This window comes from Phascolarctos cinereus, unplaced genomic scaffold (assembly GCF_003287225.1).
Source record: "Phascolarctos cinereus isolate Bilbo 61053 unplaced genomic scaffold, phaCin_HiC Scaffold_5;HRSCAF=322, whole genome shotgun sequence".
NCBI lineage: Eukaryota > Metazoa > Chordata > Mammalia > Diprotodontia > Phascolarctidae > Phascolarctos > Phascolarctos cinereus.
The window spans coordinates 225,280,099-225,305,078 of record NW_027555958.1 but is presented as its reverse complement, the minus strand read 5'-3'; the positions used below and the strand labels follow the sequence as shown (position 1 = coordinate 225,305,078).

General features: G+C 39.0%; 1 protein-coding gene across 2 annotated transcripts in view; it reads right to left on the bottom strand.

Moving 5' to 3' along the window:
• The window catches only part of CYP39A1 (cytochrome P450 family 39 subfamily A member 1), a 124,226-nt gene that overhangs the window by 34,558 nt on the left and 64,688 nt on the right, over positions 1 to 24,980 (bottom strand). For both annotated transcript variants that reach the window (XM_078155332.1, XM_020993943.2), the window contains one exon: positions 6,249 to 6,382. In XM_078155332.1, coding sequence (XP_078011458.1) covers positions 6,249 to 6,382 — 134 coding nt within the window. The remainder of the gene's footprint in view (positions 1 to 6,248; positions 6,383 to 24,980) is intronic.

Sequence of the window (24,980 nt, the reverse complement as noted above, 5' to 3'; positions counted from 1 at the left end):
TAAAACCTTTTTTAGGTGAGAAAGTCCCTCTGACTGAGTTATAGAATAAAATGCATAAAATTGTTGTGAACAATTCCCAGACATCTATACTAAATCAATCAAAGGTATAAACTAGATGTGAATAACCTAGTTAATCAAGCTGGGAAGGAATTAAATGCTTCAATCATTGGATTAAAGCCAATGATAAAATGTATTGAGACTGGTTGAAAGAATTAGATACTCATTAGAACCATTCCGGCAGCTGCTTTGATAGTAAAAGCCTTCGGAGCGCTTTGAGAAGGCAGACCAGATATCAGAGGAAGCAAGAGTGAGGAGAATGAACCCAAAGAGAGTGTAACACTCCCCTAAACCACCTTCTCCCCACCACTGACCATGTCACTGGAGAAAATGGACTAGTAATAAAGTAACAAATACCCAGTTAGCTAGGTGGCTAAACGGATAGAGAGCTGGACCTTGAGTTAGTAAGCCTTGAGTTCAAATTCTGCCTCAGACACTTACCAGCTGAATGATCTTGAGAAAGTTGTTTAACCTCTCTGTGCCTCAGTTTCCTCACCCGCAAAATGGGTATAATAAAAGCACCTACCTTCCAAGGTTGTTTGGAGGATAAAATGATACAATGTCTGTAATTTACAAACCTTAAAGTGCTATATAAATGCTAGTAATTGTCATTATTATCATCATCTGTTAAATAATGCATCTAGTCTGAAGCTGAGAAAGAACAAACTAGACAGAGAGAAGGTTCAGATTCAAGATGTTAAAAGGACTCCATGGCTTGAATCCCTACCAGGAGCTACACATACACCTCAAGGGAATCTCATGATATTATACAAAAGGAGAAAAAGACTTCCATCCAGCCAAGAACTGTCAGATATCTCTCTGGGTATCTGCATTGGCTCTTTAAGCTTGAGCCCACTTTCCCCTGAACACTGGATGTAACTGTGAGAAAGTTATGTCCCAGACTTTTTGGAAATTTTTTTAACTAATTGTTCTTAGTACATTACTTTAATAAAAATCAGTTTCTAAAAAAGCTAGTTAACTCTGGCTGAGAAACTGATATCAAACTGATAATCAATGAGGAACACAGAAGTTGGGGTTTTTGAGTGACAGCAAAGAAAATGCACCAGCCACTCGGTGACTCCTTAGAAATTTGAGGGGAGAAGTATTTAACTACTCTCAAGGGCCCTGGCCTGCCAGTGTGAGTTAAGAGTTGGAAAGTGGGCCCAGCAGGTAGCTACAAAACGCAAGCCATTTTTAACAGAAATCTGCACTACTGCTTATAAAAAGATATCACCTCAATCTAATGTTATATAACATTGCTTATCCCTTTCCCAAGATCTCATTAGAACTGAGTGATAAGGAGACATTATCATCTTTCTCCCCTTTCTCCCCCCTGCCACCCACCAACATACAGAAGGTGATGATGTCTCAGTTGACAGTGCCAACGTTGCCAGTACTGAAAGGGGTAGGTAAGAATGCAACCTCCTCAAAGCTGGTCACCACAGGATAGAAGGTTTGTTTGTTTATGTGTTTGTTTTGGCAACTTACAACACTATCTACTGGGGCATAAAGTGACAGCAATCTGCTATGACATCTATTTTTATGCATATCTTATCCATAAAAATACAATAATGAATGTTTTGCAGTATAATAATTCTCAGTAATAATGTTCTGCTACTTGTACAGAGCCTTGTTCCCCCCCAATTTTTTTCAAGATAGCTTCTTTATATTCAAATAGTTTCCTTTAGTCAATAATAACAAGAGAAAACCAATTGTTTAAAAATTACATAAAAAATAAGCACTAGCATTTATGTACGCTCAGCTGGAAAATTCTGCCCTAAACATTTATTAGTCATATACATACATACATACACATGTGTGTGTGTATATATATATATATATATATATATATATATATATATTTATATTTCAGTTACTCTTAATAATAGAGATTAGTGAAGGGATGCTCATCAATTGGAGAACGGCTAAACAAGCTGTGCTATATGAATGCAATGAAATATTATTGTGCTATAAGAAATGACAAGCAGGATGATTTCAGAAAATCAGAAAAACCTGGAAAGACTTACATGAACTGATACATAGTGAAGTAAACTGAGCCAGGAGAATGTTGTACACAATAAAAGTAATATTGTTTGATGAAGAACTGTGAATGACTTAGCTATTCTCAGCAATACAATACAATGATCCAAGACAATCCCAAAGGACTAATAATGAAGCAAACTACCTACCTCCAGAGAAAGAACTGACATTGTTTGAATACAGAAGCAAGCTATTTTTCACTTTTTTCATTTTTTCTCTCTTATTAGAGTCTTCTCATATAAAATGGCTAATACGAAAATGTTTTACATAATCGCACATGTATAACCTACATCTGATTGCTTACCTTCTCAGGGAGAGAGGGGACAGGGAACAGAGGGAGTGATAGATTTGGGAATTCAAAATTTTAAATAAAAATGTTTTAAAAAGTAACAGAGATTAGGTATCTTGTCTAATAATTAACAATGATAAATATTAATAATAATAATTCCCATTAATATAGTACTTCACAGTTTTTCAAATGCCTTCATCCTACCAACATAAAGTTGCTTAAATTTAGGAAAACCTAAACTAGGTAGTGTCAATATTATTCTCTTCATTTTACAGGTGAGAAAATTAAACTCTAAGAAGTTAAATGATTTCTCTAGGAACACATTGCTAGTAAATGGTGAAATTGGAACTCAGATCCAGGTCTTCTAACTCGAATCCAATGCTCTTTCTCGTCCATCAAATGACATGCACAGATTGGCACAAAACTGTACGGTGTTTTATCCTTGCCCTTCAGATTTATTAAGTAGTGAACTTTTACTAATTTCTATTTTCCATCTGCATTCTTTTTTTGCTACTACAAAATTTTCCTGCTTGAAATTCTACTTCTCTTAGGCTATGCTTAAAAAAAAAAAGTCAAGACTTCACTAAATTCAGGGCATATGGATAAGCCTCATAGCCAAAAGAAATTCTTTGGGTTTTTTTGTTTGTTTGTTTTGTTTTTGTGAGGCAATCGGGGTTAAGTGACTTGCCCAGGGTCACACAGCTAGTAAGTGTTAAGTGTCTGAGGCCAGATTTGAACTCAGGTCGTCCTAACTCCAAGGCCAGAGCTCTATCTATATGCGCCATCTAGCTGTCCCCAGAAGAAATTCTTAATGGCAATTTCATTCAGATATTGATTCAACCACTTTTTAATGCACTACAGTGGTATAATGGGAGAGGAGTTTGGGGGAGGGAGCAGGGAGAAAGGACAGAATTTGGAGTTAAAAGACAGCATCTAGCTCTGTCATTTTCTAGGTGACTTTGGACATGTCATTTCATTGCTCAGAGCTTCTATTCCTTCATTAGTAAAAAGTAGCAGGTGCAACTGGAAAGTGACAAATTTAAGCCTGAAGTATGATGTCATGGGAAAACTTCCTAACAATCAAACATGTCCAAAAATGTAGAAGCTTCTGGAGAGGTGGTGGTTCCCAAGCACTGGAGACCTTTCAAGTAGAGGCTAGTCAATCATTTGTTTGGTATGCTGTAGAAGTGATTTTTGGTCACGTGTGAGTTAGATGGAGGCAGCTAAGTGGCATAGTGGACAGAGCATGCCAGCATCTTTGCCAAAAAATCCCCAAATGGGGTCACAAAAAGTAGGAAATAACTGAAACAACAACAACAAGAGGTTGGATAAGGTGGTGTCTCACATCTCTCTCAACTCATATGCTGTTGTTCTGTAAGACCACGCCTGTCTGACTCATGGAGTTATTGTGAGATGATATGTGTAAAGTGGATTGTAAACATTGAAACATTATATAAATACCAGTTAATGTATATTAATGTATATGTAATGTGTAAATGAAGGAACGGCTGAAAAACTGTGATATATAGATGTAACAGAATATTGTTGTGACCTAAAAATGATAAATATGAAGAATTCAGAAAAACCTGGGAGGATGTATATGAATTGATGCACAATGAAGCAAGCAGAACCAGGACAACTTACTCAATGACCACAATGATGCAAGAGAAAATAAAATTTGAAAGGCTGTCAGATTAAATACAATAATCAATCTTGGTCCCAGAGGAAAGATGAAGAAACACCATTCCCTCCTCTCTGCAGGTGTAGGCAATTTCAGCTCTGGAATTCTGCCTATGCTGCCAGAGGCAGCCATTTCATTGGATGGTTCTGCTTAACTATGCCAGGCACTGGTGCTAATCACTGGGAATACAATAAGTGATTATATTCCCATTCTGATATAAAAAAAAAATCTTGTAATCAAAAAACTGTAAAAGTACACAAATGCTCAATAAATGCTTGATGAATTGAATTAAAAAGGCATATATAAAGCTTTTTTAAAAGTAATGATATTTGTGAAGACACTTAAATATCTAAGCACATGTCAGTCCTGTGAATCTGAACTGTTTACGTCTCTTTGCCAGCAAAGAGTACATCATCATCTCTGTTGCCTCCTTAAGCTAGGTTTTTTGCTTTTGTTTTTAGCTAAAGTATTCCTGATATTATTGTTCAGTCATGTCCAACTCTTTGTAACCCAATTTGGAGTTTTCTTTGCAAAGATATTGAAGGAGCCTGCCATTTCCTTCTCTAGCTCATTTTAGAGATGAGGAAACTGAGGCAAACATGGTGAAGAGACTTGCCCAAAGTCATACAGCTATCAAGTATCAAAGGCTAGATTTGAACTCAGGAAGAAGAGCCTTCCTGACTCCAGACCCAGACGTTCTGTCCACCATGCCACCTAGCTTCCTTAAGGGATTCCTGATATCTGTTCCTATATATGCATTCCAGGTAACTGAAAAGACTTTTAGTGATAACTCACAGAGGTTTTAGTTACCAAGTGTTTTATACGTATTATGGTTTGATCCTCACAATGGTATTGTCAGGAGAGTTTTCTCTTGAAGCTCAGATTGAAAAAAAAGAAGCTAATCAACTTGACCAAGGTCACACTGCTAATATATGACACAGCCAGGTCTGACATATAAATCATTTAACTTCAGGTGTCCTTTTCATTATAACACACTGCTTTTCATGGACTGATTAAAGTGACCCACTTTACATCCTTGATTTAAATCAAAATGTCAACATTATAACAAACCTAATCACATAACATTAGAAGTCGCCCACTACTAAAGGGAAATGGCCAAGAAGGAATTGCTACTGCAAGAAGGATTTTGGACTAAATCATCTCTCCAGTTCTTTCCTTCTGACACTGAGATGGTATTGTTGTAATATACTGACAAAGGACCTTAAGGAGCCATGTTCCAAAAACATTCCATAGAGACAAATATCTACCTCTAGAAAGAAAGTGCATAGCTCCTCAGTGTAGCATAATGAATAAAACTCTGGATTCTCAGTCAGGACTGGGAGTCAATGACCACTCTCATTTTACTCATCTGTAAAATAGAGATAATACTACCTTATTGCAGAGATTGTTGTAAGGATCAAATTAGATAATACACGCAAAGTATTCTACAATCAATTATTTTTATTAACTAATTTCAGCATGTCTGTCTGTCTCTCCATTTCAGAAATATTATTTCCCTCTTATGTTAATGACCAATTATTGAATTAAGACTAAGGTTTTTCCCCTTCCTATTTCCTTATTCCGAAATCAGCCCCTGTAAGTTATCCAGCCAGTTTCTGAAGGGCAACGCTGATAATAAGATGAAATATGGGCTACAAGCATGCAACTAGGAAACTCAGATCTTGTCAAAAGGTAAAGCAATTCTAGTGTAAAGGAAGTGGTGAATTACAATCCATTGTGTTTCATTCAGACAGGTCTGGGTGGAAGTGGATTCCTCCTTTTGTCTAGATTGCTCTAGATATGGGTTAGTCTGATACAGATTAGTCTCTTTTTCCAAGGCTAAGTGATCAGTCCTCCAGACTCTCACTGGAATAAGCCCACCTCTCATGATAATATTCATTCTCTCATTAACCAATCAGAGTTGATTTCCACCCTCAGGAACACTCAATCTTCCAAGGGGATATAAATGTTGAGTGAGTTCCAGGAGGAGTCTTCTGGTTTGAGAAACAGCCAAATGATCATCCTTTATTAATTACTCACTAGCCATAATTAATAAAATGACTAGTTACCCAGAAATTGTATCTCAGACTTTTTATACGTCACAAAACATAGCAGCAAGTATAAAATCTGAAATGTTTTCTTCTAGAACAGTCATTAGTATAAAATCAAATAAAAACTCACCAAAATCTTCACGGGCTCAATCACTTTTCTTGTGATCATACCAGGGGCAACCAAGCGAATAGTTTCTAAAACACACCGTTTAATTAGTGGGACTTTTTTCAGGTCATTTTCAGAAATTTCAATTTTCTTTTTACCTGTGGCAAAAGTAAAAAGATCATAGTGGAATAAAAAAGCCTTAGGAAAGCAAATTTGTATAAGTTTAACAACATCTAAGGGTAAAGCCTACTTCCAATAAACATATTTTAATACTGTTGTTGTTCAGTCATTTTCTGTCATGTCCAACTCTTTGCGATCCCATTTGAGGTTTTCTGAGAAAAGATACTGCAGTGGTTTGCCATTTCCTTCTCCAGATTTTAATAATGGCTATATGCCAAATTAAATAAAATTCCACCCTTTTCTTTATTCATTTCCTCAAGTAGCTCACAATCAAAAATTGCCTAAAGATTTGGAAAGCAATTTACATATATTATCTCATTTGATCCTGACAATAGCACAAGGAGGCAAGGGCTATTAATGTCCCTAATTTTACAGCTGAGGAAAGTGGGGCTTGGAGAATTTAAGGAAATTGCCAAGAGTTACACAGGTCATAAGCGCTAAGTTAGAATTTGAATCCAGGTCTTCCTGATTTCAAGACCAGCCTTCTATCCAATAAGCCAGTCAGACAGAATAATGTAATTATTCTAAACAAGGTACAAAAGAGGTGGCTGGCCATAATGGAAATGAAACAAATACTAGACCTACTCTGTGAAATCAAACTATGAGCTATCTAGGTCATCTTTAGTATGCCTCAGTCTCCTGGCTATAAGGTCACTAGAATGAAGCCAGTTAGAAAAGTGTTGGGTGGTAAATCATTTCTTCTCCTTATTTTGGCTTCCTACACCATCCTCATAAGGGTTAACAGACTGGCAACAGCAGCCCAAGGAGGGTGAGAAGACTCCTGCCTCTCTCGTCACCACTTCACCCCGCCTTGTCTCTGAACACTCTATCATTCCTTTCAGAAGGTCCAAAAATAGCACCAAGAAATCATTAAGTGACACATTCATTCCATCTGGAATGTCACCTTGGAAGGAAGGTGCTTCGATGCTTTCTTGACTGGGGCCTATGTATTATTTAATACGTATAATGTCAGCTACTTGAAAGAAGGATGAGGATCAAGCCTCCTAAAACCCTCAGGTCCCTTCAGTCAAAATAAAGTGGAAATTTGGGGCAATGATGCAGGTAACAGGCAGAAATGCTGGGATTCTGACCTGAATTATTTGGAGAGCTGCTTCAGCTTTCAATCTTATTTTGGTCAACGAAGTTCAACAAAAGTTAGATAACAGTATTTGCTAAATAAGAATGACCAATTTTACTTTTACACTCACTAGTCAACAATTCTGGGAGTTACTGGTTACAAATGGGGAGTGGGAGACAAGGATCTTTTAATTTTAGCTTAAAGAGAAGGCATGTGCCCATGTGTAGGGCTCTACAACCTCACTCTGTTTAAGTGGGTAGAGTCACAGGATCAAAGATTTGGAGAGAGAAGGGATTTGAGAGGATATGGAGTCCAGCCTTCTCACTTCACAAATGTGGAAACTGAGGCACGGAGAGGTTAAATAATTTGTTCAGGGTCACACAACTAGTGTCTGAGGGAGGATTCAAACTCAGGTCTTCCTGACTCCAAGTCTGGTACTCTATCCACTGTGACACCAAGCTGCACTTCTCCTCACCACCAAGGGGGTGGAGTAGGGTGGGAGAATATTTCCTGAGAGTCCCCGTCTGACAACAGGCACACAGTTGCTACAGGTCCAGAACAGGTCTGATCACTTGGTAAGCCTAAGCATGGGGGGTTTATGTTCCTATAAGAATAATCCCAGAGGCACCTGTCCATCTCCACTGAGGGATACACAGTGGTCTCAATATCACAGGATACCTTGTCCATTATCAAAATCCTGATACCACTGGTTTCTGAAGCTGCAGACATAGATCCCTTTCCTAATGCTTTAGCCTCTACCTTGTTTGTTTTATACCAGGGTTTTTTAAAAAATATATATTTTTAATTTATTTTGTTAAATATTTCCCAATTACATGTAAATTTTTTCAACAATCATTTTTAAAAATTTTGAGTTCCAAACTCTTCCTCCTACCTCCTTCCCCTCCTTGGAAAGGCAAACAATAAATCAATTATACAAGTGAAGTCAAGCAAAATACAGCTCCATATTAGCCATGTTGCAAAAGAAAATTTTAACAAAAAAATAAAACAAGAAAAATAAAGTTAAAAAAAAGTATACTTCAATCTGCATTCACAGTTCATCAGTTCTCTTTCTGGAGTTGGACAGCATTTTTCATCATGGGACTTTTGGAATTGTCTTGGCTCCTTTTCCTGAGAGCAACTAAGTCTTTCGTAGGTGATCATCCTTCAATATTGCTACTTCTGTGTAAAATATTTTCCTAGTTCTGGTCACTTCACTTTACATCAATTCATATAAGACTTCCCAGAATCTTCTGAAACCATCCTGTTCAGCGTCTCTTAGAACACAATAATATTCCATCACTATCATGTACCACAATTTGTTCAGCCATTCCCTAATTTCCTATTCTTTGCCACTACAAAAAGAGCTGCCATACATATTTTTGTACCAATGGGTCTTTCCCCATTTTTTTTATGTCTTTGATACACAGACCTAATAGTGGTATTGCTGGGTCAAAGGGCATGAATAGTTCTATAGCCTTTTGGCTATAGTTCCAAATTGTTCTCCAGAATGTCTGGACTCATTCATAATTCCACCAACAGTACACTGGTGTCCCAATTTTTCCAAATCTCTTCTAGCACTTGTCCTTGGCCTCTTCTGTCATATTGGCCAATTTGATAGGTGTGATGTAGCAAATCAGTTGTTTTAATTTGTATTTCTCTAATCAATAATGATTTAGAGCATTTTAATGTGACTATTGATATCTTTGATTTCTTCTTCTGAAAACTGCTTGTTTATATCCTTTGACCATTTATCAACTGGAGAATGGCTCTTATTTTTTATAAATTTGGTTCAGTTCCCTATATATTTGAGAAATGAGTCTTCTATCAAAGTAACTTGCTGGTAAACATTTTTCCCAGTTTCCAGTCATTCTTCTAATTTTGGCTGCATTAAATTTATTTGTATAAAAGCCTTTTAATTTTGGGTAATCTAAATTATCATTTTATTTCCCGTGATCCTCTCTATCTCTTATTCGGTCATACATTCTTTCTTTATCTTTAGATCCGACAAGTATGCCTAAATCATTTATCCATTTTGGTATACAATGTGAGATGTTGGTCTATGCCTAGTTTCTGCCAAACTGCTCTCCAGTTTTCCCATCAATTCTTGTCAAATGTTGAGTTGTTAACCCAAAAAGCTTGGATGTGTGCTCATTTACTACTGTGTATTGTGTATGTATTTTTTGTTGTTGTCAATCGTTTTTTAGTCATGTCTGAATCTCTGTGACCCCATTTGGGGTTTTCTTGGCAAAGACTCTGGGGTGGTTTGTCATTTCTTTTTCCAGCTCATTTTACAGATGCGGAAACTGAGATAAATGGACTTACCCAGAGTCACATAGCTAATAAGTGTCTGAGGCCAGATTTGAACTCAAGAAAAGAGGAGTCTTTCTGATTCCAGGTCCTTTCTGACCCCATCCACTGTGTCACCTAACTGCCCATAGGTACGTACATACATACACACATACATATATATACATACACACACACACATATACATTATATACATACATATGTGTGTGTTTTATATATGTGTGTGTATATATATGTATGTATGTGTGTGTGTGCATATATATATAAACACGAAAGAGTAATCATAAGAGACTCAATAAAGTTAAACTGTTTATATTCCTATATGGGAAGATGATACATGTAACTCCTAAGAACTTTGTCATTATAATGGCACTTAGAAGCAGTCTACAATAGACAAAGGGCATGAGTGTGAGTTAATTACGTTGGGATGATCTCAAAAAAAAAAGTGAAGGAGAAAGAGGGACGTACTAGGGAAAGGGGGAAGGAAGAGGTAGAATGAGAAAAATTTCCTCACATAAAAAAAGTACATAAGAAAGCTTTTATAGTGAAAGGGGAAAAGAAAGGGTCATGGGTAAAGCCTGACCCTCATTCTCATGTTAACTGGTTCAAAGAAGGAAGAATATATAAACACACTCAATTGGGTAAAGATATATATCTTAGTCTACAGGGAAATAGGGTGGGAAAGGGATAAGAAATAGCCTTGGGGGACAATAAAATGGAAGGTAGGTTAGGAGAGGCAGTGGTTAGAAAAAAACAGACTTTTGAGGAGGGACAGGACAAAAACAGAGAGAGAAGGATAAATAGGAAAAAAAAACCATACAGTTAGTAATCATAACTATGAATGTGAATGGGATGAACTCACCCAAAAAACAGATTCAGGTAGGAGCATGGGTTAGAAACTAGAATCCAACAATATGTTGCTTACAAGAAACACACTTGAAACAGAAAGACACACACAGAGTTCATACAAAGTGCCGGAGCAGAATCTATTATGCTTCAGCTGAAGTAAAAAAGGGAGGATTTGAATTCATCATCTCAGACAAAGCAAGAGCAAAAATAGACCTAATTAAACAAGATAATTGGGGAAACATATTTTGTTAGAAGATAACATAGACGATGAAGTGACATTAAAAATTTTTGCACATTTCTCTGACAAAAGTCTCATTTCTCAAATATATATGGAACTGAGTAAAATTCACAAATTTGAGCCATTCCTCAACTGACAAATGGTGAAAGGACATGAACAGGCAGTTTTCAGAAGAAATCAAAACTAGCCATAGTCACACGGTCATATACGGTGGCTAGGTGGTGCAGTGGATAGAGGCTCATCTTCCTGAGTTCAAATCTGGCCTCACACACTTGACTCCAGGCCTAGCACTCTATCTACTACACCACCTAGCTATCCAGGAATCATTTTTATTTGTGGACATTACATAACAAAAACTGACACTCTGTTTTCCCTGGGGCAGAGATTTGGGATCATTTTTTTTTATTTCTTTCCTTTCTACTCTCTCCCATCTAAACAACTTCACATATCCTTAACTTGGAACAGGACACCCCCCCACCATCACCACAACCACCAATGGTTTTTAATTAATTAAGTGAAGGCACTACATTTTCCCCCTTTCTATCTCAATACAATCTATATCACTGATAAAATGTAGCCTTTCTGAACGTTCCCTTCCTTTAACTACTGCATTGAAAAAAAAAACAGCTTATTCTTTGAAGGACTATAATTGTGCAGTATTGCTTGGCCTGGTCTCTTTTTACATTCTGGACATAGGATGTCTCAACATTGTTAGTTCACACTGTATGGCCTCATATTTGTTCAACTGTTAGGAAAACCTACACCAGGTTTAGAAAAACCAAGAAAGTTTTGCTATTTCCAACTAGCCTCTCTGGGAATGAGGTGGTGCCAAAACTTCATGTTACTCTACAAATGTCCCGAACCATTCAAATATCTTCCAAGTAAATCCACAGCAATGAATTTTTAAAAACTGATGAGTACTTTTTTGGGCAGGCAGATTTGTATATAATGTACATTGTTCCAGCACTCTAGAAGATAAGTACTAAACTAAATCAAAATTAGATCAGCAAAAGTCAATTCAATAAACATTTATTAAGTAACCGCTGTGTGCCAGCCACTGTGCTTTTGCAAAGACAAAATGAATATACAGTAGACAGGTACACTGGAAAGCATGGTGGATTAAGAGTTAGATGATGTAAACTAATCTGGGGCAAATAGGTAGCTCAGTGGATGGAGTACTGAACTTGGAAGACGTGAGTTCACAGGTAGAAAGCAGCCCTAAAAACTCAGCAGCCATCACACCAGAGGTACTAGTCTTCCCTGAACACACTCTCTACACCACTCTCTTTGGGGTAATGTACCCTATGAGTACATGGACCCCACTTTAGAGACTACTAAGCTAGAGAATAAAATTTCTTAGCCTGACAGTTAAGGCTTTCTACAATCTGGCTCCAACCAATTTTCTTCCAGTGTCATTTCCCATTCCTGTCCCTCATGTAACCCATGTTCCAAACATTCTGCACTTTTAGATAACTCCCAAGTCTCAGTCTTTTCCCTCCCGTTTCCCTGCATTTTTTGCAAGCTAGCTCCCTTGCCTGGAACAGTCTGCCCTCCTGCCATCCCTCTGATTCTGAGTCTCTGCATTTTGAAATCCTTCCCTTTCTTTCAAGGTTCAGCTCAGGGGCCCAGGAAATTTTCCTTGATTTCCCTGTGTAAGAAGTGATCTCTTCCTTGCTGAATTTTGCAAGTCAAGACATCACCTGGGATGTCATTGGTTCTCTTCAAAAACGAAGAATGAACAACAACATTGTTTGACCCTTCATGTGCCTTTTCCCAATTCTAATTTGCATCAGAATTATTTATGTATCTCTCCTGTAAGTTCATCTGTGATTGGCAAGGACTCTATTATTTTGCATGTCTCTATCCCCAATGTTCAAGCCACAGAAATTCTGATTAAATTAATATGATGCTTGGGAAGAGCTCCCAGAGCAGTCTATGAACGTTACCTATAATGTGAACTGAGCAAACATGCACAATATATCATGAGTGCTAGCCTCTCATTTTACAGATGAGGAAACTGAGGCTCAGGGCAACGAAGTAACTAATTCCTCTGTGCTTCTGTGAATTCCAGTTCCATGCACCCTTCTGCCTTCTCAAATGATGTACTTCTGAAGCAAGATTTCAGACGTTGTCATTAGAGACTGCACTGCAAACTTCTCTGCCGCCTAATTCAAAGGACATTTTTCTACTGTCATCCTCCCTGAACTGTTACTGCTTTTGAACTCATGAATCACAACCTAATCTGAATACTTTCTCATATCATGGCTTTCCAAATCATTTTTTTTGGGGGGGGTTCATCTCACTTATGGCCCAAAACAAAAAAGACTTATAAAATCCGCCAATCTTTCAATATTATTTAATCTGAGAATAACACTTCTTTATTCACCTCTTAAAATCGGTCAGAAAAAAAAAATAAAATAAAATCAGCCAGGTATCATGTTTGAAAGAGGATGTGTCTGAGAGACAACTAAAAACTGTATCCAAAAGATAATGGGATTTAGTGCTTGAATGAAACACAGAGGAAAAGAACATAAAAATCAGTGTTACATGCAATATATTGCAAAATGCCAAGATGATTTTTCTTCTAGTTCCTGACTTGACAAAAGTGTATTTGATGATTATTTTTTGTTTAAAAGAACAAAAGAAATGAAATTTCTATTTCATTCCTATATTCTTTGGAAAATATAGCATTTTAAGATTTACAAAGGACTTCATATATGTTAACTCATTGGGTCCACGTAACAACGAGATGAGGTAGCTTCTATTGTGTTAAGGGCTGTTAAGGGTTCCCCTGAACTTGTCTTTTTGAGTTGCCATATCTTCCAGAAACACTGAACCCAGAGGATGCAGAAGGCTCTGAATATGTCAAGGATGAACACCCACCCCCCACCTCTGACATAATTTATTGTTTGCATCCGAAACTGGACTCCCTGTGTGTCTTTGGGAGTCAAGACAGGCACCAGCCAGTATGTGCCAGATTGGAAAATTTGCTTGTACAGCTGGGACCCTGCAGATATATAGACCATCCTATCTTCACAGTCTAACAGTTCTCAAGGGAAAACAATGCGGCTTTTACCATTGTCTTGCTCCTTCTCTTCCGGAGGAGTTTTCTTCTTTTCCCACCTTTACTATATCTTTCCCCTTCCTATGCCATGCCCCTTTCTGGTATCTCCTCCTCCTCTGTCCTATTGTTATAAAAATGCAAACTTGTGCATGGATTGGTAATTCTTTGGGTTCCACATGCATGTTCATTTCTCTTGTAATAAACCTGGTTTTCATATAAGTTTTGTGACATTGTGACTGCCTGTTGACAACTGTAATCCTCATTTTACATGTAAGGAAACTGAGGCAAGGAGAGGCTAAGTGACTTGCCCATAATCACATAACTAGTAAGTGTCTTGAGGATGGATTTGAACTCAGGTCCTCCTACTGCTGGTTTCTCTTTCTAGGTGACAGTACCTACTAGCAGTTGGCATTAATAATCAGTTTGGTTCATATTTCTTCTACATTCACCACTTTTTTTATAGAAATAGACAAGAAAAATCATAGTTTTCTTGTGATTCTAGGTGGTTAATGCATTAACAGAAATTAACTGAAGGCTAACTACTATTAAGTAGAATTTAATTCTATTTAATGAATGCCAACTAAAAAGACAAAAATGGAACTCTCCTGCCTTTTAAGGGGCCCCTATTCCACTGAGGGTAGGGAATAACATGCACACAGATAGGGAAAGATAAAACATACATAAACAAAATACAAAATAGCTTGAAGGAGGACTCTAAAAACTGGTGGCACCAGAAAAAGCTTCGTGGAGGATGTGAGAACTTTGTTCTGCTCTGAAGGAAGCTTAGGGACTCACTAAGCACCTCAAAATCCCCAGGTACGTTTCACGACATTCTAATGTAGCTACAATATGATGAATAACAAGATATGTTCTTAGGCACTCACCAGGACCTAGACAGTATTAATCTTTTTTTTTTTTACAAACATTTAATGGGCACTTACTTTGTATAAGGCATGGAGTTAGTTGCTTAGGGATGCAAAAACAGATTAACACAGGCTGCTCTCAAAAAGCTTACAATCTACAGGGAAGGGGGGTAGTAGAATGGGGAAGACAGGCACACCAAGTTACAATGTACTATAGTACTCTGAGAAGTTTCAGGCAGATATCACTCCCTGTTTTGAAGTAGGCAAGGACAGTTAGAGGAGGTTTCAATAAGAAGATGGTACCCCAGTTAAGCCTCAAAGGCTTCTTTTTTATGTGAGGCAATTTGGGTTAAGTAACTTGCCCCAGAGTCACACAGCTAGTGAGTGTTATGTGTCTGAGGCTGGATTTGAACTGAGGTCCTCCTGACTCTAGGGCTGGTACTCTATCCACTGTACCACCTAGCTGCCCTAGTTAATCCTCAAAGGAAGGAAGAAACTAGTGCAACAGATGAGTATCGGGAAAGAATTCACTATGTGGTTGAAAGGCAGCAGAAACAAGAGAAAGGAGATGAAATGAAAAGATAAAATGGGTAAAGGAAAGTACATACAACATACTATTGATATTATTGTGAAACAATACTGTTTGAGTGATCTTCTGTAGGGCACATCTGTACATTAGTTAGACTCACAAAATAATTACTCAGTCTTCACTAAATCTTGCCCCTGCTGATGAAGTCTTGGGGCACAAAAATGGTATTTCTGTGCAGAGAAAAAGCTTAGATAAAAACATATATTTTTTAAACAATCTGGTCTCCCTTTGGAGGATTTTTCAAGGTCTCTTGTTGACTAATAGAATCATGTGAATAAAAAATAATCAATATTGTGTACTGTATAGCAATTAAAATAAGTATTGTGTTCAAGATACTATGTAATCAAAAGCTATGTAGAAAACTGCATAAATTAAAGACTGAACATATTGAAAATAAAATGCATTTTGTCTCCTCAAAATCTAATTCTAAGGGATAGGGTGAAATTTTATTACAGAATAAAAAGGTGGGGAAAAAACTGAAATGAAACTATGGTGGATTTTCCAAATATCTTTGAGTGAATGCTTCTTTTTAATACGACTTTTAGAAATGGCTTGGTGACTACGCGGCACATATTTCAATGCACATCTGTGGTCTGGACCTCTAATGTTTTGTGTCTAAAATTAGAACACTCAGCTTGAAAGAGTGCCAAGGTAATCATGAAAAGGGCTATGGCCTAAAGGAGATCAGGCCCAGGATGGAATACAGACCAGGAAAGAAACTGTGGATGATGAGTATGGGTAAAGCAACCATCTGTTTAACTCCTGGCAGAAATACAATAAAGCTCCAAGCCTTATGCTGGACAAGGCACACAGTAGAAGACAAAATGAGACTGCGGCATTAGGAATAAGAAAAAAATCACACCTAGAATATTACAAACAGTTTTCATAATCAGAGCATATAAAAATAACACCTTACCTTTGTATAACACTTAACAGCTTTTCAAAGCTTTTTTTATATATATCATCTCATTTCATCCTTTTAATAATGCTTATAGAGAGGACAGGTAATATCATTCATTTTACAAATGGGGAGAATGAAACTTAGTGATGTTGTGACTTTCTTAAAATCACACAGTAAGGGGTGGAGCCCACACTAAAATCCAAGGTCTCTCCATCTCAGATAAGTGGAAGCTCCATCTCTGATTTCTGTACCTTTGCAATGGCTTTGCCTCATTCCTGGAATACTATTCTTCCTCATCTCTGTCTCTTAGAATCCCGGGCTTCCTTCAAGATTCAGCTCAGGTACCACTTTTTACATTGGCCTTCCCTGGTCCTCTTAGCCACTAATGCTGTTCCCATCAAGATTACTTTGTATTGTATTGCCTTTGTATGTGTTTTATATATGTGTGTGTATATATGTGTGTATGTGTGTGTATACATACACACACACACGTATGTTTTCTCCCCTGTTAGAATGCCAGCTCCTTGAGGGCAGCAACTCTTTTTTTTTTTAAGTGAGGCAACTGAGGTTAAGTGACTTGCCCACAGTCACACAGCTAGGCAGCATTATGTGTCTGAGGCCAGATTTGAACTCAGGTCCTCCTAACTCCAGGGCCACTGCTCTATCCACTGCACCACCCCTGAAAAGGACTCTATCTAACTAGACATACAAGAAATATATAAATACACCTAGAAAACAGCCTTTAAAGAAATAATTGGATGAGTATTTACTGCTACTGGGAATGCCATACCAATATAATGAAAATGACAATACTGCCTAAATTACTTGACTTTTTTGTTGTCATACCATTCAAACTACCAAAGAATTCTTTTCCAGAGCTATGATGGACTTTGAACAGCTGAATCTCATGCCTCCTTCAGTGAAGTTCTCCCCAACTGTGATACTCTGCCTAGTCTCATCACTTTATGGTTAGGATACACACACATCCCTTCATACTTATGTGTTCCAATGACCCTGAATCCATGGCTATACAAAACCCAATACTTATAACTGACTCACCACTTACCTCAACCCTACTCCAGCATCAAATGCCCCTGCTCCACCTGTCCTTTTCTGTTTGAAATGCCTATTTTTATAATTTACCTTATATGTTCCTCTTCCTTTCTCATTCCTTCCATCTTCTAGAGCTCACTGAAACATGGTTCCCTCTCGAATACAGTGCTTCCCTCACTCCCTTTCCTTTATAGTACTAGTTATAATTTTTCTTATACCTCTAGACCAGAGGTGGCCTGTGACCTTGAGGCCACATGTGGCCCTGTAGGTCCTCAAGTACATCCTTTTGAATCCAAACTTCATACAACAGATCCTTTTATTAAAGGGGCAGTCTAGAGTCTAGACTGTCTGGTGATGGTGGGGGAATCAATCAATCAACAAACATTTATTAAGTACTACTGTGTGCCAGGCGCTGTACTAAGTGCTAGGGATACAAAAAGAAGCAAAAGATAGTCCCTGCCTTCAAGGAGCTTACAACCTTATGGAAGAGACAACATGCAAATAATGTAGACAAAGCAAGCTATATACAGGATAAATAGGAGACAATTAACAGAGAAGGCACTGGAAGAGGCTTTCTGTAGAAGGTGAAATTTTAACTGGAACTTAAAGGAAGCCAGGGAGGTCAGTAATTGGAGTGCAGGAGGAAGAACTTACCAGGCATGGGGGACAGACAGTCAAAGAAAATGCCCAGGTCTGAGAGATGGACTGTCTTGTTTGTGGAACAGCCAGGGGGACAGTGTCACTGGATGCAAGAGCAGTTGTCAGAGAGGAAGGTGTAAGAAGGCCAAAAAGGTAGGAGAGGGCTAAGCTAGGCTATGAAGGGTTTTGAATACCAAACAGAGCTTTATGTACTTTTTCCTAGAGGCAATAAGAAGTCATCACAGGAGTTTATTGAGTAGGAAAGTGACATGAACAGACCTGCATTTTAGGAAAATCATTTTAAGGGCTGAATGGAGGAGGACTGGAATGGGAAGAAGCTTAAGGTAGGCATACCTCACAGCAGGCTACTGCAATAATCCCGGAGAGAGATGATGAGGGCTTGTACTAGAGTGAAAACGTTATTAGAGGAGAGAAGGGGACATAGACAAAAGAAATTGCAAGGGTGAAATCAGCAGGTGTTGGTAACAGATTTGATGTGGAGGAGTGAGGGATAGTGAGGAATCCAACATGACTCCTAGATTGTGAGCCTGAGGAACTGGGAGGATAACGTTGCCCTCTACTAGTAATGGGGAAGGTAGGAGGTGGGGAGGGCTTAGAGAGAAAGATAATGAGTTCTGTTTTGGACATACAGTTTAAGGTGTCTACTGGATATCTAATTCTGGATGTCTGAAAGGTAGCTGGAGATATGAGATTGGAGATAGTTGAGAGTCTGGGGCAGTATAGGTAGATCTGAGAAACATTTACAAAGCGATGATAATTAAATACAAAGGAACTAATGAGATCACCAGACGAAGTAGTATAGAAATAGAAGAGAAGAGGACCTAATACAAAACCGTGAAGGCCATCTACAATTAAAGGGCATGATTTGGAAGAGGATTTGGCTGCAAAGACAAGATGGTGGATTAATTGCAGCCACCTAGCTGAATTCTTCCAACATTCCCCTCCAAAAACTTTAAAATAACCCCTCAAATAAAATTTTGCAGCAAAGCCAACAAAAGGTCAGAGTGAGATATTTTTCCCAGCCTAAAACAAGTGAAGAGGTTGGCAGGAGGGTTCCGTAACAATAGGGTGGAAGTCAGCCCAGAGTGCAACAGCTGCACCAGCCATGGGCCTTGGAGGTGGCTGTGACAAAGGTAAGAGAGTTGGACAACTGGTAAGAAACATCTTACAAGGGACCATTTGCTGGGTGCAGCTGGCACTGATTGGCAACTTTACTGCCCATATGCAGTTCTGAGTCCCAATTCCAGGACAGAGTGGAGCCCCTGCGATTGCTTACAAGGCACTAATCCCAGTTCCAAGATAGAGAGGAACACTAGTGCTTGTAGCTGCAAGAGGGCAGGAGACCTGATCACAGTTCCAGGGCCACGAGGAGCGCTAATATTTGCAACTGCAAGAGAACACAATAAAGACCATGACAGTAGTGACCACACCTCTCCTTGGATCACATCACCGTGGAAGCACTGAAAATTTGCTGATTCCCAGAATTAACTCTGAAAAAAAAAGCAGGACAAAAAAGCCTGAAGCTTGGGACAGTGCCTCCCATCTCACAGGCTGGAAAAATGAGCAAAGATCACCAACAAAAAAAATGACCACAAAAACTACAATGGTGGCAGGGAAGACTACAAAGTAAATTCAGAGGGAAATAATAATGTGAAAAGGCTACTAGCAAAGTCTCAAAGAAAAATGCTAATGGGACACAAGCCAAACAAGATTTCCTAGAAACAATGAAGAAGGCAATAAGAGTGATAGAGGGAAAACTGGAAAAAGAAATGAGAGTCATGCAAGAAAATTATGAAAAGAGAATTAACAGCTTAATAAAAGAGGTACAAAAATACTGAAGAAAATAATACCCTAAAATAGAACCAGCCTAATGATAAAAATGGCACAAAAATTTACTGAAGAAAACAACTCTCTAAAAAGCAGAATAACCTAAATGGGGAGAAAACGGTTTACAAAACCTCACTGAAAAAAATAATTTCTCTAAAAATTAGAACTGGGACTTCCAGGAGCCAAGATGAAAGAATAAGCAGTAAATCACCATAGCTCTCCCACATTCACCTCCAAACAACCATCAAATAGCACCCCAAAACAAATTCTGGAAAAAGATGGGGTGAAGCAATCTTTTAGCCCAAGGAACTTGGAAGATCAGCAGAAAAGGACTGTCTCATTTGGGTAAAAGGAGAACACACTCCAGGACAGGAAGCATCCCAGCAAGCCCCACCTTCACAAACCAGAATGAGTTCCTAAACCCCAGTATGGTGGAGCAGGCAAATGCCGACACCAGGACTCCCTATGTGCCTAAGCAGAGCCAAGGGAATGGCAGACTCAAGTTCTGAGAACGATCACATGCTTCAAAGTAGCCCTGGGCAAACAGGCAGCTGCCACTGGCAAGACCACCACGTGCTTTGGTTTATCCCCAGGGGAAACACAGAAAAACCGACCTGCCTCAACACATACTAGACACCAGCATCAGCACCCCGGCTCAGCATCAGGTAAGCTGCCAGATACCCACAGCCTTCCAGCAGCACCAGCCACCCACCCCCTAACCCCCTAACCCCCTCAGGGCAGCATCAGACACCAGGGTCCTCCCTGAGCCTTGGGGAAACATCAGTGCAACACCAGGTAAATAGCCAGGGCCTGCATCCCCTGGCACAGGAAGCCTGAGATAGTGCCCCTTCCATCCCAGAAGCAGACCTCAAATTTAAAATAAAGGAAAAAGGACCAAAAAAATGAGTAAAAAACCACCACAAAAAAGAATCTGACCATAGAAAGTTATTATGGCGACAGTGAAGATCAAGACATTAACTCAGAAGAGGACAACAATGTCAAAACACCTATGGGTGAAACCCCAAATCAAAATGAGAAATGGTTTTGGAGGAATTTAGCTACAAAGGGTGGAAGAGATATAGGATGAGAGTGGTTATGAACAATCAAGTAAAAGTTATTTTCAGGATGAGGGAGATATGGACATGTTTACAGGGAGTAAGAAATTAGCCATAAGACAGAGAGATTGAAAATAAGTGAAAGAGGGGCAATGACAGAGGAGGGCAATCTGTTGGAGGAGACAGGATGGAATAGGATCAATTAATCAAGTAGGGGGGTTAGCCCTGCTAAGGAATAAGGCCACTTCATCATGTGACACAGTGGTGAAGGAGGAGGGAGTGGCAGAAGGCACCTGAGATAGGAGAAGAGGAAGAGGGAAGAAAAAAGAGCTCACAGAGAGTAGTGGCTTCGATTTTTTCTGTAAAGTATGACACAAGGTCCTCAGCTGAAAAGGTGAGAGGAAGGGGACTCAAAGAAGATCTGAGGAGGGATAAAAGATTTGGAAGGGCTGCTGTGGAAAGTGGTATAGTGAGCTGATAAAGGAAGTAGAGGTGCTAGAACATGCTTCCCACTCTCCTCTTTCCTTCATCCCAGAATCTCCCCATGCTGAAAGTCAGCCCCACACAGACCCAAGCATCCTTCCTGGAGGTGCCAGTGCCTACCCTAACCCCATGATCCCGTGGTTGAGGCAGAAGCTCAAAGGTTTTCAAATTAATTTTAATTTTACTAAAATTTGCAGAAATGTATTGTGGATCTAGTCAGAATGGTTGCATGATTTTCTCCATCTTCATTCAACAGCATGCGTGTAGGAACGAAAATGGCAAATTGTGAGAGTCATTCAAAGCAGAGGATTGATTAGGGGTAACTGGCAATAAAATAAGGGGGCTGGGATTCATGAGATGAGGACTGTATAAAGTTGAATTGGTTCATCAAAGGGTCAAGAAGGAGAGAAGAGAAGAAAATGGCTAGAGTAGAAGAGATGGTCTGTGAGAGAGTTGAGGGGTCAAGGAATTGGAGGCCATGGTATAGGTGAAGAATAGGGTTTTATAAGGAGAGGCAGAGGAAGAGATGAAAATCATGGTCTGATATGGGGATTTCAGAATTCTTGAACAAAGAGATGGTATATTTGTGAGTGATGACAAGATCAAAGCCATGACCATCTTTGTGTGTGGCTGAGGTGGCTGATGGGAGGTGAGTAGGTTGGGGAACTCAGTGGTATTTGAAGGAAAATCAATATGTTTGTTGAAGTCCCTAGTATGACGGCAGGAGTTGGGAAGAGAGAAAAATTGTGAGCCAAGTATGGAACTCATTGAAGAAGGAACATGGGTGTCCTGGGGGTCTGCAGCAGCACTTACTAGGAATTTGACTGGGTGATATGAATAGCATAGACCTCACAGAGGGATTACTGAGTGATGGAGGAGGGGGAGAACATGGTAGTGACAACAGGGAGCAAGGAGTATTCCAGCTCCCCCACCTCAACCAGTGAGCTGAAGAGAATGACTGAAGGTGCAACCAGTAGTGGAGAGTGGCCAGGGAGGCTGTGTTATAAAGGGGAAACCAGATTTCAGTAAGAGCTAGTAGATAGGAGGAGTGGAAGGGGAAACTATATAAGATGAAGGGAAGTTTGTGGTCATGGAACAAGCATTCCAGAGGGCACAGTGGAAGGGATGGGTGGAGTCAGGTTGAAACTTTGGAGTGAAAGGGGGATGGGGATGAGGAATCTGGTGATTGGGGATGTGGAATGAGGTTTGAATGAGGACCTGTAAGAGTTTAGAGTCATACTGAGTCCAAATATTCCTGGCTCCTCACTTCTACTTCCAGACCCTCTTGCATATACCTTATATAAGCAACTTCTCCTTTAAGGTCCATGCTTTTGAAATTTATGAGCTGATACAGATCTGGCCACTGTTACATACAGACACTCATCCCTCCCTCAGGACATTATCTTTCCTCCCTCGATAAGGTCAGTGTCTTAACTCACAATCTTTCTGTCCTCTCTATCTCTTGCCATCATGTTAGAAGACTTCAACATACATACATCAATACACACTGATAGTCCCTCAAATATGCTAATGTCCAAGTTCCTCAGTTTATTTCTATAACCTACTTCTTTACTCCTCCTCAGCCACACACAGGACGGTGTGGTATCACCCACAAGTGTTCCACTTCCATTTTCATGAACTCCACAATTCCTTTCTGACCCTAACCTCTTATTATTCCAACTTTCCCTATACCCTACAAATCCTAACCCTGTTGTCTTCACTATGACCTCCATTCTCTCCACCCCTCATCACCCCTGCAGTAGCTACATTTTCCTCCCTTTGGTGAAGCAAGTCAACTCTATACTATCCTCCACTATCAGTTCCCTCCCCTTGTCCTACTGTTGCCACTTTGCCAAATTCTGGATTGCTCTCAGCAACCCCCTCCTTCACTACTGTTCATATACTGCTGAAAAGGTCTGGAGGAAATCACAAAACCACGTTACTTGGATTCACTAAAAATTTGTTATTTAATCTCAACTGACACCTTGCTGAAACAAAGCTAACATTCTATTTCTTCTTAATTAGTTAATTATTCCACTCTCAGCTGAGGTTCCAAACTTTCTCATTTCTCTTCAAACTTTCCACAGTACCACCCTCATCTCCCCCCCTCAGCAGAGGCATTCGCTTCATGCTTTACTGAAAAAACTGAGACCATTCACCAAAAGTTCCCCATTCTTCCCACGTCATCATCTCACATCACTCAGATCTCTCCACTATCTCTTCCTTCACTCTAAGCTCAAATGAAGAAGAGTCCCATCTCCTCGCCAAAGTAAACCCCATTATGTTCAGCCTTGATCTTTTCCCTCCTTACTTTCCCAGCAAATTGCCTAAAACTACCATCTATTATCTCTTCTCTTCCCTCAGTCTCTCTCCTTCAGTCTCTATCTACTGGTCCTTGCTTTGATGGCTACAAACATGCCCATGTCACCCTCATCCTTAAAAACTTCATTTGGTTCCTGTTCCCACTAGCTATCTTCCTGTATCTTTACTCTCCTTCATGGCTAAATTCTTTGAGAAAGCAGTTACAATAAATGCCTCTAATTCTCTTCCTCTTACTCAGTTCTAAACCCTGTGCAATTCGGCTTCTGACTTCATTGTTCAACTGAAATCACCCTCTCCAAAGTTCACAATAATATTTTAACTACCAAATCTAATGGCTTTTTCTTCATATTAATCCTCCTTGATCTTGATGCAGCATTTGACATTGATCAATAGTGTTCCTATTTTCATATTATATGAACTAGTTTGTACATAAAGAACACTCATCAGTCAATGATGTGAAAAATGGATTGGAGGGAGGACAGACTGAATTTAGAGAGGCCTGTAAGAAAGTTACTGGGGAAGTCTTGATATGAGATAATAAGGGTCTTAATATGAGTGGTAACAATAAAAATTGGGGGGGGGAAGAGATGCATGAGAAAATAAAATCACAGAATTCCAAATTTAGAGCTGGGAGGGGCTATAGAGGTTTTCTAGTCCATTTCCCTCATTTTATACATGAGGTTCATAGAGGTCAAATGGTAACAATAAGTGTCATTTCATGATCTGAATTCAGGTCTTCCTGGCTCCAAGTCCAAATGGAGACAGTTTATGCAGAAATACTATAATGCTAACCATTATGCAGTGCTACCTTAATAATACTCATTCAGGAAAACTTGGAATAAAACTCATCTCAGAAAAACTTGGAAAGGCTTACATGAGCTCATTCAAACTAAAATGTACTGTGTACAAAGTAACAGCAATATTGTAAGATGATTACCTGTGAATGATTTTGCTATTTTCAACAATACAATGATCCAGGACAACTCTGAAGGACTTATGATGAAAAATGCTATCCATCCCCAGAGAATGAACTGATGGTGTCTGAATACAGATTGAAGTATACTTTTTTTTGATTTCTTTATTTTTCTTGAAGGTTTTTTTTTTTGGTCTATGTTTTCTTCTACACCATGACTGTTATGGAAATACACATGTATGACCTACATGGAATTGCTTGCCTTCTCAATCAGGGGGGTGGAAGGAAGGAAGAGAATTTGGAAATCAAAGTTTTATTATTTTTTTTAATTTCACTAATTTATTTTGATTTATCAACAATCACTTCCATATGCT